The following is a 16,812-nucleotide window of genomic DNA, read 5'->3' as shown; positions in this document are numbered from 1 at the left end:
GAGACCAACTACCTTCTCAAGATGGAAGGCATATGCTTGGAAATGTCTGCATAGGTTGTTTCTCACTCCTAAGAAGCTAGCCAAGACATTCCCTACTACAAGCTTTTTTTGCCGAAGATGACAAAACCTTGAGGTCACTGCCACACGGGCTCATATCATATGGAAATGTCCATTATTACAATCATTTTGGAATACTTTCTGGAACAGTGTAGAGTAACAACTATAAGTAAGGGTTACTAATAAAACTGACCTAGTTATATATGAACATTCTGTGGAATTACACCCCTCACAAGTATTAAGTGCATCTGTTCTGGCTACCAAAAGGGCAATAGCTAGACGATAAAAGTGTTCAGACCCCCCTCAAATACAAGAATGCTGTCAAATTCTTATGCAGATATATCTGCTGGAATAGCCCACCTTAAAGGCAAAGTAGTGCACCACAATCAATCCTGGACTAAGCTGCTTGATTTAGACTTATCTGTATAACTGTATACAGCTCCATATGTGTGTGTTTCTTACCAATACACTGCTGCTTGGGTCCAACGCATGAATGAAAGTGATATGTATACACCTATAAATAATGTACTTCCTCAGTAAACCAAACTGAAATGATGTGAGCACAATGCATACATCTGTAGTCTATCTTAAGTGAACTGTATATTTTCATCTCATACTAAAACACTGCCATGGTGGTGCAGCGGTAGCGTTGTTGCCTCACAGCAAGAGGTTCTCCCGTTCGATTCTCGGCTGGAGTGCGGGGAGTGCCTTTTGTGTGGAGTCTGCATGTCATCCCCGTGGTTGGGTAGGCATTCGAAAGACATTCGTAAATGGGCGTGCCTTCATTGAAGGTTGAATGTCGAGCTGGCACCTCGGCATTCATCAAAATCTGCCAATCATTAGCGGATCGGAGTTCCACTGTGGGCGATCCCTAACCGGGAAAAGCCGAAAGACGACAACAACTAAAACAGATCGGCACACATCCTATTATTAACAGACTTCTTTCCTTATGGGTTTTATCTAATCTTTCTCATTGCTATTAACAAATACATTTTGTACATCAGCAGACTTCAATACAGAAAATGTACTTTTTTCTACAGATGTATTATACAATCTAATTATTACTCGCATGTACTGATGTCAGTGTACTAAGAGACTGTTAAGAATGCAGGTAGATAGTGTTTTAAAACTGTTAGAAATATATACAGCAGTACATATGGCTGGCTGAATTTAGAAGCATAGGAATGTTTAGATCAACTCTATTCATATTGTACTTTATTAGTTAGCACTAACTTTTCATTATTACCCGATGTCCTTTTTTCCTAATGTTTTACATTTTATGCAAAATGTTAAGTAAATAGTTACTAAAAAGGCATTTAGTTTAGCACATCAGAGACTAACAAAAATGTGTTTTCTATTGAGAGATTTGGTAACATGTCCTAACCCCATCTAACTTTCTCTCTCTTTTTTTTTTGTCGTCAGCCTATGCATAATGATTCTTTTCATAAATACCACAAGAATGCAAATGGTCCATGAATCTCAACAGTTTTTAAGCCAAACAGAATACAATAAAAGTTTGCAAGCACCACTTCTTGTTTAACAAATACAATACATGACTAATAGAAACCCACTAATCCTTAATCTGTGTTTGTGTCTGCTGAAAATGTCTTCTGGCCACAGAAGAAACTGCACAGTTCATTTTGGATCTTACCTTTTGGGGCCCAAATACTTCAGGATCATTATTCAGTTCTCTCAGGGCTTTCAGTGCATGTTCAGGCTCCTGGAATTCCACAAATGCATACCCAAGTGAGCGTGCCACTCCTGATGGAGGTTTGTTCTGTAGGTCACACATCACCCTGCACTATGAAAAATGCACAAGAAAATGGAAATCAGGGAGCAGCAAACTAGAGGACTAAAAGTCTGCTATAATATGAACAACATAAAATGACAGTACCTGAAGGTTCCTGCATATGGGAAGACTGCAGCCCCCCTCTCATTTCTAATTTCATTCTCAGCCAAAGATAACATAACAAGTTAACCTGGAGTACCAGTGTTAACTTTTAATGACTGTTTTACTGACTGGTCAAGCAGCACAACAACAATTAACAATTAATATCAATGGTACTGCATATTACAACACAGAAATCTAACTTGCACTGTCTGCAATTCTCTGCACAGCATGAGGATAACTATCTAAATCCCAAGATGCAAAAATCAATGAAAATGCAATCCTTAAAAAGGAAAGATTTTACCTTGCTAAACACAGGGTAAACTACTCAAGTCTCAAATAAACATGTCCAAATGCTAAGACAATGTTATGCAAAACAATTTTAGAATGAACTGTGTGAACTCCAACTAGAGATGGAACAATCATATACATCATCCAGCCAAATTTAGGATGTTACCGCTCCCATCCAAGATCATATCCTTTTTAACTAACAATCATCATAATATCATCATCTTCAGGAGTAAAATCAACTTGGCTACACGCAAATCGCCCTTTTTGGACTTCATCAATGAAAAATAGAAGTTATGTACTTACCATAACATTACATGCGAGTTGTTTATCTCGCCTTTATTCTCACTGATGGTTTATTCTCACTGATGGGTTCAGAGCCGATCCTCAGCTCCGACACGGCCGATAGCAAAGCTCAAGGTTTGCCAGTAGCTCGAAACCAAGCCCCTTATCCCACAATGCACTGCTGGAATTACCTCAGATCTTGTTTGCTGCGAGTAACAGTATATACATATATAAATATACAAACATACACATACCTTTTTATGTATTTCTACCAAGAACACTTCCCAAAGGGGAAGAAGAAATATTGAATAACCAGGATGGTACTAGCCTTTAAGTCAACAGTCAGCCAGGAGGGGGAAGGAGGGAGGGATGTGAGAATAAAGGCGAGATAAACAACTCACATGGAACGTTATGGTAAGTACATAACTTCTATATGTGAAGTTGTTAAATCTCGCCATTTATTCTCACTGATGGGTAGCGTCCCTAGCACCCTCAACCCTGGGTGGCTCATGGGAGTATGTTCTTCAGTACCGTGGAACCAAAGGAAGACCTGTCCCTTGAAGCCTTATCTACTTTGTAATGCGTGATAAAGGTATGAGGCTTAGACCAAGTGGCTGCAGTGCAAATATTGTCAAGGGGCAATTTAGCTTGAAAAGCAGAAGATGTAGAGACGGCTCTGGTAGAATGAGCCTTAGGTTTGTGTGTTAATGGCATGCTCGCATTTTCATAAACAAAGGATATACAATCGGATAACCATTTAGATAAGGTTGTTTTAGCCACTGGATTGCCTTTTCTTGCTTTTGAGAAGGATACAAAAAGTTGGTCTGATTTTCTAATATCCTTAGTTCTGTCAAGATAAAATCTGAGCTGTCTGTGAACATCAAGTTTGTGCAGCATGTATTCCAATTTGCTAGAGTGGTTGGGAAAAAAGACTGGCAGCTCAATGACCTGATTGACATTTGACTCAGAACAGACTTTAGGTAAAAATGAGGAGTTTTTATTCTGAGTGAGACTCTATCAGCATGGAAAATCATGTAGGGTGGTCTGATAGATAATCTTTGAAGTTCTAACACTCTGCGGGCAGAAGTAATGGCCACAAGAAATATTGTTTTCCAGGATAAAAATTTGAGATCACAAGAAGATGCTGGTTCAAAAGGAGAAAGAATAATTTGAAACAGCATAAGGTTTAAATTCCAGGGAGAATAGGGAATTTTGATCGGAGGTCTCATATGAAGAACGCCTTTAAGAAAGGTTTTAGATAATTTATGGTCCATAACATTTGAGCCACCAAAACCAAGGTGAAAATTTGAGATGGCAGCTAACTGAACTCGAATTGCAACATCTGCTGCCCCTTCCTTAAAAATTTTTGTCAAAAATTCTAAAATAGAAGATAGCAGAGCTCGGAAAGGGTCAATGTTCTGCGTGTTGGCCCAAACTGAGAACCTTTTCCATTTACAGCCATAACATTTCCTGGTAGATGGCTTGTGAGAAGACAAGAGAATTTTGTCTTGTATCTTCTGAAAATGAATGAAGCCTGGCAATTAGGGGAAGTGGATTAGCCAAGCAGTCAGTTTCAGGGACTGCAGTGAAGGATGAAGGTCCCCTGACGGGTGCATCAGAAAGTCCGGAACTGGGTCCAGGATCCATGGATCTTCCAACAGATGATGGTGGAGAAACGGGAACCAAATCTGTCGAGGCCAGTAGGGGGCTATGAGTATAACAGTCCTTCCCAGAGATTTTGCTTTCTGTAAAAATCTGGGTATTAATGGGAAGGGTGGAAATGCATAAAGGAGACCTGGGAGCCCATTGTGTAAAAATGCATCTCTTGGGGGATGACCGGGAGGTGGTATTAGGGCAAAGTAGCTTCTGCATTTTGAATTGATGTGGCTGGCAAAAAAGTCACAGCAAGGCTGGCCCCATTTGCAGAAAATCAACTCCGCAACCTGCTGTTTGAGAGACCACTCATGAGGGAGCAATATCGCCATGCTTAGCTTGTCACTATCACACTGGATTTCCCCGGGATGTGCGTTGCTAACAGAAAACGCTGGGACAACACATCCCATTGCCAGACCCCTGAGGGCTTCTCAACAAAGGGGGTAAGACTTGGTTCCACCTTGCTTGTTCAAGTACCAGACTACTGACATGTTGTCCATCTGAATTGCAATAGTTCCTAGAGGGAGAGAGTCCTGAAAGTACTGCAACACCAGAAGTACCGCTCACAACTCTAGAACATTGATGTGCAGATGTGATTCTTCATCTGTCCATGTGCCTTGGGCAGTCTTTCCCTGAAAATGCCCCTCCTCACCCTATCAGGGAAGCGTCCGTGGTCACAGTGGCTACTGGTGGGGGGGAGAACAAAGGGTCTTCTGATTGTGACATGAAGAGACGTCAACCACCACCGAAGGTCTCTCCTGCAAAAATCCGTGATGAGAATCATGTGGTGCATCGGTAGTTTCTGGTAAGACCACTGAGCAAAGAGGAGCCATTGAAGAATTCGCATATGCATCCTTGCGAGTGGTATAGCCAGGATTGCTGCCGCCATCAAACCTAGTACCTTCAATACCTCTGCTGCTGTAGCTTTGTTCTTTGACACCAGTGAGCTGACGTTTTGGCAGAGAAGAGAGACTCTTTCGACAGGGAGACATAGAGTGGTAGTTGAGGTACCTAACTCTGCTCCTATAAAAACGGTATGCTGCGATGGCAATAAGGCAGACTTTTCGAAGCTGATTGTAATGCCTAATTGATGGCAGAGTGTCAGAGTATATTGTGTTGCCCGAGTCAAATGATGCCTGGTGGCAGCGGTTAGGAGCCAATCGTCTAGGTATGGAAACACCTGGAATCCTAAACATCTCAGGTGAGCCGTGACCACTGCCATGCATTTGGAGAACACTCTCGGGGCTGTAGTGAGACCAAAGGGCAGGGTGTGAAACTGGTAATGATTGGCTCCCAGCCGGAAGCGCAGATGATCTCTGGAGCGTCTGTTCATCTTTATGTGATAGTACTCGTCCTTGAGCTATATGGAGCACATCTAATCACCTTTCCCTAAGAAGGGAAGAATGGACTGAAGCGTGACCATTCGGAACTTCTCTTTCTTTACGAACTGGTTGAGCCTGCTGAGGTCCAAGATAGGTCTCCAGTCCCCTGTTTTCTTTGGTACCAAAAAGAATCTTGAGTAAGTTCCGAATCCAACTTGGTCTGCTGGGACTGGTTGGATGACTCTTTTTTCTAGCAATCCGTGGACCTCTACGATTGCTTGTTCCCTGAGATTGGGTGGAACATCTGGGATTCTCTTTACAGGAATGGGAGGGGAAGAGAATGGTATGAAATATCCTCTGGAAATTATGCTTTGTACCAAAGTATCTGATGTTATGTTTAGCCAGGCTCTGGGTACAAAGACAAGTGACCCCCGACTGCCTCCAGAGCCGAACAGTCGGGGGGCGGCGTCTTCCGTTATAACCCCCTCCTCTGCCTCTAAAGGGGGTTTCTCCACGTGTGTCCTGAAAGGCTGCCTGTGCTTTTTGGAACCACATTTTTCCTCCCCTATCCTGCTCACACCTGGTTAAAGTTTCCTTTACTTTGGGCCCAAACAGTGATGAGCCATCGAATGGGGTATTAATAAAGGAAGACTTAAAGGGTTCCGCAAAGGAACAGAGATGCATCCAGGCTTGTCTTCGAAGAGCAATGCTTGAACTAGCGGCTCTACTCGAACCATCAGCTGCATAGGATATGAGACACATGGACGAGTTTACCACTGAGTTTAGGGTAGTGAGCTGGGCGTTGACTTTGTCGGCCACGCCTGCAGCTACCGTACCCTGGAGAGTATCTCCTAGCTCTTTCAGGAGATCTCTCTATAGTCTCGTAAAGTGGGTTAAGTAGTTCAGTGATTGCAGAGAAAAAGTCGCTGAACTAAACATGCGCTTCCCATATCTATCCATGACCCTTGAATCTCTGTTAGGGGGATGGATAGAGGTGAATGTCTCAGATACTTCCTTTTTGGTGGCTGCAGCTACCACCATGGCATCAACAGGCACTCCCTTTTTCAAAAATGACTTGCCCACTGGGGCACACATGAATTTATTGGGTTTACGAGGAACAGGTTCCATGGCCTCCAGTGACTCCCACACCTTACGAGAAATCAGTTCCATGAGTTCGTCATAAGGCAGAGACACCCAAGAAGTGGAAGGTTGAGACCCAAAAGCCTTCAAGAGCATGGATTCATCCTCAGTAGGGGTCTTGGACTGCCAATCGCCCCTCTGACTAAGGATCTCTAGTATCTCTGCAAAGGAGATATCCTCAGAGGAGGATCGAGGGGACCCTTCTGACTCATCTAAGCCCATGTCAGATGTCAAAGACTCCTGTGCCTCCTCTTGCACAATCTCTTCCTGGGCACCTCCTCAGTGGGGGGATCTGAGGAGGTCTCAAAAGAGTAGGGGACACCCTCTGTGGGGGTACTTGAGGCTTGGGGTCTCTTGCTTAGAGGGACCGGTAGATGAAGAAGCAGACACAGGAGCTTGAGGGGAGAGGGAAGGCGGAACCGAAGCTGACGTTTTGTCTTTGGAGACAAAACTCTCCTCATAGCATCGATAGTGCCATGGCTCTGATGAGAAGGAGTGGACGGACCCGAGAGTACTGCCTGATCCTCCTGCACCGAAACCCTGGACTCCGAGCCCGAGGTAGGAGCCGAGCTCATCCGAGCTGAAGCCCCGAGAGGAAGAGTCGGCATCGACAAATTGATTCGACTATCCTCCCTGGACCCGACGGGAGAGCATCGGCTCCTAGAGTCCTCGGTCGGCACTGAGGACATCCGAGTAGATGGAGCCGATAACACCGGTGCGGGTATCGGCTCCAAGGGTTCGACAACCATCTGTTCAGTTTCATTCGGCTCCGAGAGTCCAGTACGGCTCGGAGGAGGAATAGACAAATCCGGTTCCATGGTCTTTGGCACCGACGAGCTGGTCAGGGCCGACAACAATTCAGCAAGTCCTGGTGCCTGTAAAAGCTTTTGCACTAGCCGATCCATGTCCAAATCTGAAAGGCTGACTGAGGACTTAGCTAAATGCACCGAAGGTGCTGACTGGAGCAGAGAGGAAGAAGGAACTTCAAAGACCGGCTCCAAATCGAGAGCTGGCTCCGAGTCAAAGGTACACTTAGGTTCAGAGGTCTGTGGAACCGATGACCCTCCTCCTGAAAGTTTTGCCTTTTTTGTCACTTTGTCTAAAGATCTGGATTTTGAGGATTTGGAGGACGAGCTAGTACCCTCATGGCTACTCAAAACCTCAGAAAAGGATTGCTGCAGCAATCCCCTGTCTATTAGCTTCCTCCATCTCTCCAAGAGGACTCTTGAAGAAAAGGAATGGCAAATGGTGCAAGTGTCTTGGAGGTGTTTAGCCCCCAGACAGTAGACACACTGAATGTGTCCGTCAGTGACAGACATTTTTTGCCCACAATCTGGGCATTTTTTGAATCCTGATTTAGGATGGGATTTCTCCTTTTCATCCGACATAGTTAGTAACAGACAGTAAACTGAAAAGAGTAAGACAGAAAAGTCCTTACCCACTTATGAAGATCCACAAAACTACTAAGCCCAAGCTCGGCACTAACTATAACAATATAATTACAGATTACAAATATAGGGCTGAGAGGCCCACAGAGAAGAACCCTGACTATTTGAAAGACTAATAAGAGTAAATAGGGCTAAAGGCCCACACAAACCAAGAAGCCAACAGGGCACTAACTACTTAAACTGTTTGAAACTACATAAACTATAGATTATATTAATAAACAACCTGATATTAACACACAACTTTTTTAGTAACAAAAAGTAAAGTTTTTTTTATAAACTTGCTGTTATCTTTCCCACAAATGGTCCGAGCTAGCTGGATCACCGAGATCTCTCTTGCCGCAGCAAACTAGAGCTGAGGTAATTCCAGCAGTGCATTGTGGGATAAGGGGCTTGGTCTCGAGCTACTGGCAAACCTTGAGCTTTGCTATCGGCCATGTCAGAGCTGAGGATCGGCTCCGAACCCATCAGTGAGAATAAACAACTAGATTTAACAACTTCACATCTATAATTGAATAAATGACATAGTTAAGAAAATACATTGGAATACTATCCCCAATAACCAAAACAAGTTTGTTATGCTTATTATCAGTGCATTCTACTATGTTAAATCTTGAATTCATGAACACAGACTGGTAAGAAGCAAGCATATAAATAACAAAAAAAAAACCTGACAGAATCACAAAAACATGCAAATAGGTAATGCTTAACTTGAAGAACAAGTGTAGATTAACTAATGTAGAAGAACTACTTACTTTTCAGTTATACCTCCTAAATCTAATTATGAATTTAGCTTGATTTCAAAGGTTAAAGGAAATAACAAGGTAGTCTTTATTTTATCACAAAACTGAAAAGGAAACATTATTAATCTACCATGAGAATCAATCGCATAGCCAGAGAACATAACACATGTGCTTGCAGAAAAGCTCTGCAAATTTCACAATAAGGAACATAGTATGTCTGAGTGCTGCAGGAAAAGAACAGACATCACTTACATGCCTATGAACATAATTGCTGCCACAAATAAAATTAAATACTGAAGTTCCACTGGACCAGACAACATGCAACATGGCTGTGTAGTCAATGTACCATAACTGGATATTTAAGTATGCTCACTGTTGCAGTTATAACTTTAGGGGATTCTCAGTTTAATTTCTCCATGTCTTTTGGGTTACTAACAGCATGACAGGAAGAAACCCCATTCCTAAGTCAAGGTATGACTGAAGTTCATGAAATTAGTATGGCCTTAATCTTTGATGTTAGCCAAAAGTCCTCTTTGCAGCACCCGCAATGTGCCCAGAACTGACTCCTCCTGCAATTCATATAGAATTACATGTACTGGTAGCATACCTAAACACAACTGTAAATTCTTTTTTAGGAGACCCATTGCTCCTACTACTATTGGAACTGTCTGCGTGTGTCTTTTTTCCACACTACTCTCATTTCTGCTAGCAAAACCTGATATTTTATGGCTTTTGTGTCTCTCTGTACATAAGACATTGTAATCACTGGGTGTAACAATTTCAATTATCAATGCCATTTTGTCTTCTTTTTTCACAGCCTACTATATCTAGTTTTCTTGCATCTATTTCCTGAAATGTTGGTAATGGGTGATCCCATGTGATATAAACTTCATCATTCTCTATAATGCTTTGTGGCTCACATTTCCAATGCTTCTAAGCTACATGAATATTGCAATGTTTGCACAATCCCCTGTGCAAAGTTTTGCCACATCTGTCATTAGTGTATCATACCCAGCAACAAAATGTGCGACCGTTTCCAATTCTGTTTTGCATTTGTCTGTTTCTCCCACATGTTCGATGGACTTTGTGAGCTAACGTGTATGTAGTCCACTATCCTGGGTCGCCAATATTAACCTTGCAACTTTTGGTTTAAACTCAGCTCTCCTTAACCATTCCTGTGTCAAGTCCTGATCAACAAGAGGTTGTTCCAAGAGTCTTCTGTACTTACCACAGTATTTATGGCACTTTCACATTTCCCACATTTGCATCTGATCCTTTTCTTAAAATTCTTTCTTTTTTGGAACATTCAGTTGCTGCCTGAGTTTTTGTCTGCTTCTGATTCGATTTCCATTCCCGCTTGACCAATATGCTTCTGCTAAGATAAGCAGGGAAATCATCTTAGTCTTCTAAATCTGGTGAGGTCAGCAAATGTATGCAGTTGAACAACTGCAGTTCTTAAACAAGAAACATCTTTATTAAACCATCACTTACTACACAGACATACATTTATAAAAATGAAAACAATTTTGAGGATGCCCATATCTCTTTCAGAACGAGGGAAATATAATCTTGGTTTTTGTGTCTTTCGGCCATTCCCGGTTAGGGGTCGCCACAATGGAACTCCGGTCCGCTAATGATTGGTAGTCGATTTTTATGTGCCGAGTTACCAGCCCTGATGCACAACCTTCAACGAAGGTACGCCCATTCACGCATGTCTCCACGCAAAAGACGCTCTAGCTGAGAATCGAACCGGACAGCGTCTTACTGTGAGGCGACAACGATACCGCAGCACCACCACCGAAATATAATCTTGGTATACACTGTATTTTATACATCATCTGATAAGAATGAAGTATTTCTGTCAAGCTGATCCAATACCTTTGGGTGCCAGTCATTCACATCAATACTGTAAGTTAAAACAGGAAGAGTAAATTGGTTTACAGCTTAGACTTTGTTCCTAGATGTCAGGGCTGTTTTCAATATCAGTTTTAGTCTTCTGAAGTATTCCTTACTGAGTTTTACTCGCATTTGTTCATGTTTTACTATCAATCTTTCATCAGTTCCCAGATACTTATACAATCCTTCCTGTTTAAGTTCTTTATACCACATTCTTGTCCTAGACTGATATTTTCTTGATAACGCAACTTTCCTGCTTTAAACTTTGCTTTTGCATATTTAAGACCAAATGTCATTCTTACATCTGAGAAGGTTTTAACCATTTGCAGCTGTGCATTTAATTCCTCATCTGATGGGCAATACAGTTTTAAGTCGACCACAAAAAGTAGGTAAGACATTTTTAAGCAAGTTTGTTTTCTTGGAGTCAAACTGTAACCAAGAACTGATGTTAGGTAGCCAGTTTAAATAGTTAAAGGTAAGACAAAACATCAGCGATGAGAAAGAATCACCCTGGACTATCCTCCTTCTAATTTTTATCCCTGGGATAATAATTTGCCCTTTGGCATGGGTTAATTGCAAAGTGTTTTGCCACGGTTCCCTGATCATTGTAGTGTAACTGATCAATACAGGATGTATCTTATACATCTGGAAACACTCCTTTATGCACAAATGTGGGATTTTGTCAAATGCTTTTTTGTAATCTATCCATACGACACACAGATTCTTCTCCTTTTTATAGATCTCCATTATGGCTTTATTTAGGAACAAATGATCCTTTTGTTACACAAGACTTAAATCTTTTGTTAACCTTTTGTTCTGTTGCCATAATTGTTTTTCTGTAAATGACTATAAACGCTGCATTAACTCCAATATATAGTTTGTACACTGTTGGAAGGCAAGTGATAGGTCTATAGTTTTTAGGATGGCTTACAGGTTCACTCTTAAGGAGGAGTACAGTTTTTCCTGTTAACCAGGTTGATGTCTGTTCAAGATGTACATATAAGTAGTTCTGAAGGGTAAAAACTTTGTGTAAAGATGTTAATACTTTTAGCCAGAAGTTAGGTACTGCATCTGGGCCTGGGGTTTTCCAAACATGAGCTTTTCTTAATTTTGTTTCAATTTCTCTGGATGATACTTCAACCCCATTTCATATCCTGTGCATTTGAACTCTTTACTGTTTTTTTTTTCATTTTTCTAAAAATTCAGCAGGGACTTTTTTTTTTTTCTAGACAACTTTACTGAATTATCACTTGTGCCACAGGCAAATTTACATTCAAATAAAAGTAATTACAATATAATTAACAAAACAAACATTTTACTTCACATGTATTGCTATATCATATAACCTAAGCAACATTACATAAATTATTCAATTCCTGACTTCTTTTTTTAAACAAGAAAAATCTTTATTAAACCATCACTTACTACACAGACATACATTTATACAAATGAAAACAAGAATCACACAATATGACTCCAAAGAAACAAATTGCAGCCAAGGACAGGACCTCAAACGGAAACAGTTCTCTTTATTGGATACAACCACAATAAACATTAAGCGCTTTTGTCCAATTACATGGGACTTCTTCAAAAGAACTCCCCCTTTACATCCCCTCTCAACTCCCTTATTCATTCTTCCATTTACCACTTTTTAAGACTTTTTCTACATTTTGTAAATACAATTTAATGAATGTTTACTGCTCTTAATGACTATGGTATTACCTATAATTTGATATGATATTGCGTATTCTAAGTTGTCTTACGGAATGTTACTATTGCTTAACGATATTTTTCATCTACCTTTTGTATGTCATACTGGTTGTGATCTCACCTGGGCTGAGCCTGGCTATAGTCCACCTGGATCAGTGCACTATCCCAGTTAACAAAAAAATAAAATAAAATAAAATATACTGCATCGCCCTTTTGAAGGCCTAACAGACAGTGCTGATGCAGGTCCTTGCTTACAAAATCTCAGTTGAATGAAAACTCGCCACAACAGAAGATGTTTGGTTACAATGAATTAGTATTCTTTACATAGGGGAAACATCTGCTGACTGATGTCTTCCTGTACAGCCTGACTCTCACAGCTCTGCTTGTGCAAGAGTACAGGCTGACATCTTCCCTAAAGACATATTCATACCTGCATCCTGGATAAAAAGGACATCAGACTGCTCCATCTTGTCTAATCTTTTCTGCCAGTAAACCCTGCTGAGGCAATATCCCATTTATGGGAGAGCCAATCTCATATCTTCAAGCAATATGAGAGTTACTCTTATGGTATCCTACCATGAAGTGATAAGTTTTAGTGCTGGAGATTGAAAAGGGTTTGCCCTGTGGGAGAGGAGTATGGGAACATGTACAACACTGACCCAACCTGAGCAGCTACTATTATGGTGAATTCTCATACAACTGTACTATGTTCATCATATGAGGGTATTGTAGCAGTAACATTCACTACATGTGGGGAAACAGACTCCCACAGTTCTCCCTGAGCATGGGAGGGGGAACTGTACAAGTCTACCAAGACACCCTCTCTTAAGAGCCTGCATAACTGTCACTCCAAGCCCTGACCTACCACTGAATTGTATGTTCAATTTACAGTGTTTTGAGAATGTATGGAATGATGATCAGGTGGTCATCTCACAAAAAATCTGGGCTTACACCTGCCTAAAAAGGACTACCAAAGTGAAGGCTGATCTGGTAGAATGCACCCTTAAGCATTTCTACATAGATCTGCCCTTCTCTGCATAGCAGACCACCATGTAGTCTGATAGCATTTGAATGTTTGATTTATATTAATTTGCCCTCTTTACCTTGTAAAAATGCTACAAACAACTGGTCTATACATTCAACAGATTTAGCCCTATCCATGTAGAGTAACTTGCATAGTCGCGACGCTACAGCGGTAACATTGTTGCCTCACAGCAAGAGGTTCTCCTGTTCTGTGTGGAGTCTGCATGTCCTCCCCACGGTCGAGTGGCCTCGAAAGACCTGTGTGAATGGGTATGCCTTCGCTGAAGGTGAGGCGTCGGGCTGGCAACTCGACACCATAAAAATCGATTGCCAATTATTAGCAGACCGGTGTTCCGCTGTGGTGACCCCTAACCGGGAAAAGCCGAAAAGACAGACAAACAAACATGTAGAGCAACTTGCATACGGATGCCGAGCAAATGCAAGAATATCTCCTCTTTGTTCTGTGCACCAGGAACTAGATAAAGTGATTAAGGCTGACCCTACTGTTATGCAAAATGGTGAATGATTTCAACAACATCTGAAATAATTTTCTGCAGTTGCTATTGTTACAAGAAGATAACCTTCCAAAACATGAGAAGTACTGAACCTGCCAGCTGAAATGGGTCTAAAATCAGCTGCTTAAAGACAAAATGGATATCTCAGGGTAAAGGGCAGCTTTTCTCAGTGGGCAAAAGAAAGAATACTCACCAATGCATCACCTGCCAGGGATAAGGCTGGCAGAAGGCAAGCGGGCATAGCAGTAGCATGATCTTTTACTGAGGGATCAAACCATCCTGTTTAAAAAGTGATCAGACAGACAAGACAGATGGGCACTTCTGCTTTCACCATGACCTTGAGTCCTCCTTTCACCAGCTGGAAATCCTCTTGCATTTTACCATGTGCGACTTCCATGTATTAGGTTTCCTGGCCTACTTCAGTAGTGTCAAGCATGTCTTAACCTGACTCAATGGCGAAGAGGGATACAAACCTAACTCAGACCCAGGTAACCTGAGCTGCTGGAACAGCAATGCTGGGAGGAGGGATTTGTCGGCCCTGAAGTTGTTGGCTCTATCACTCCAGGAGTAACATAGGTGGTACCCAACAGGTCATGGTTGTGGGAAGGGTACAGCATGGTTACCAGTCAGGATACTGGTAGCTCTCATGGTGAGGGTTTGGCGACATGCATGCTCCTGCTTCAAAAATGTTAGCAGTCCCATTGCAATACAGATGCCTAACTCACCATCAAGGGGTAGATTTAGGGACTTACTCAAAAACCTGTCATATCTGCCTTGTTGCTGGCCATGCCACATACTGCTCTCACCTAATCTGGGAACAAATGCCCAGAGGGGTATGAATGGGCACTGGACCTTCTCCCCAGTGGGGAACGAATAAGGTGGACTTGTCAGCAGCTTCACAGTTGTCATGTAAGGTGGCAGAAAACTCCTAAACAGAAAGTAATACATACAGCAAGCATATCCTGAGAGAAGCAAGATTCAAATCTTCCCGATGACTGGCCTTAATTTTTTTGAGACCAGAGTGGCTGCGGCCACCTGCCAGTCATCACATCCCTTCATGGCAAACTGACCCATTCATTTCATCATTAGGGTGACCATCAACCAACAAGGGCCAACATTAAGGCAGTCATCAGGAGTGGTGTATGGCTTTTCTGCCCTAACACCTCCATGCATACTTGGATACATTTCCCTGCGCCATGGGGTAAAGTTGTTATGAATCTCTCCAGGTTTGTGGGCACTCTGGGTATGCATGTGGTCCTCTGTGGCAGAAGATATCATGGTTCCTTAGCCAACTGCTCCATCACTGAAAACCACTGCTGTCTGGGCCAAAATGGAACTATATGAATTAAGCTATTCAGACATTTTCCAACACTCACAAGATCAGCAGTGTAGCAGAGAAGATTGATGGCTGAAATTGTTTTTGCCATTTTTCTTTGGTGGATCAGCAATTGTTGAAACTGTGATTCAAACAAACATATCTATTAAGTCTATTTCTGGAAGTCCCAAACTGGCTGTCTGCTGCAAGAAAGCTTTCTCATTTAGTTTCCATTTATGGTTTCCTGCAAATGTTCTTTTCAAAATGTCTGGATGTAGCACTGTAATGGTATATACACTACTCTAAGAGTTTCAAATTGGACTGGGTTGCAAAGTCAACAATTTGTAGAGTAAGTATGACCTTCCCTGTTTATATACTACATAACTGTGGTGTTGTGTTTAGCTTTAGGAAACCTGAATTCTACCTTGTTTTGAGTACCAAGAGCAGTGGCAGCATCTCCTTTTCTTCTGCAAGGGAGACCTAAAGTCCATGACTACACACACACACACACACACACACACACACACACACACACACATAAGGAAAGTTTAAGGCACTAGTAAATCAGGAGCTGAAGCTAGCAGAATCTTATCCTTTCATTCCTGTCTACCCACCTCACAAACTTTTTCTGGATGCAGGACCAGCACAGGGAGCATCCTATCTAGGGGAAGTAGGTACTGGTTCCAAAATGCTCTCTTCTAAGAGCACAGCATCTTCCTTGTATACAACATAGCTAAAAGGAGCACAAGTACGGCAGATGCTATGTACCCTACTGCCTTTATGAGTCCCAGCCATCATGCAGTTTCTGCTGGCCTACCTAAAAAAAAAAAAAGGTTTCTACACCAAGTTACTTGTCCATCGGGAAGCACACTGCACACTACTGTGTTTAGAGTAGCCCTAAGGAATATCCTTATTCTTTCTGAGGAAAGACAGAATTTCAGAAAGTAGATCGAAAACCCAAAACATTAAGACAATCCATGGTAATAACGAAATCTACCGCACCGAATATAAACCTGAAACACTAATAAAAAATAAAAACTATCCGAAACACCACTATACGTCTTGCAAAAAAGTTCACCAAAATATTTTAATAGTATTTAGCACTTTCATCTCTTTATAGAGACTTCATCAGAATACAAACTAGTACATGCAACTTCGCCATTTAAATAAGATTCATCAGACACCATGAATTACATCATCAAAATTTGAAATTCATTCAAACTTTCCATATAAAATTAAAGGGATGCCCATTAAAATACAATATATATTAAAAAAGATGCAATACAATGCAATATCTTAACCCTAAATATTATAATCAAAAAATTCTATTACATACAAAACTTTATCCTAAAAACTTAGTGTCACTTCGACCTGGTGTACAATTCTTTGATGAAATGGGGATGGGCTTGCTTAAAAAAAAAAAAAAAAAACACAGTATTTTATTATGAAAAACAAAGGGAGGTGGTGGCACATGGAGTGGAAGCTCTGGATGATTATTTTTTTCAGTATAATACACTGTGTTTTAAAGTGCT

The 16,812-nt window shown here is 41.5% G+C and overlaps 1 protein-coding gene across 1 annotated transcript in view; it reads right to left on the bottom strand.

Moving 5' to 3' along the window:
- RBM28 (RNA binding motif protein 28) overlaps positions 1-16,812 on the bottom strand; it is a 1,154,212-nt gene that overhangs the window by 242,356 nt on the left and 895,044 nt on the right. The window contains exon 15 of the mRNA XM_044088621.1: positions 1,709-1,858. Coding sequence (XP_043944556.1) covers positions 1,709-1,858 — 150 coding nt within the window. The remainder of the gene's footprint in view (positions 1-1,708; positions 1,859-16,812) is intronic.

The sequence above is a fragment of the Protopterus annectens genome, chromosome 11.part0, assembly GCF_019279795.1.
Source record: "Protopterus annectens isolate FY-2018-M chromosome 11.part0, PAN1.0, whole genome shotgun sequence".
Lineage (NCBI taxonomy): Eukaryota > Metazoa > Chordata > Ceratodontiformes > Protopteridae > Protopterus > Protopterus annectens.
This window is presented reverse-complemented; position numbering and strand designations above follow the sequence as displayed.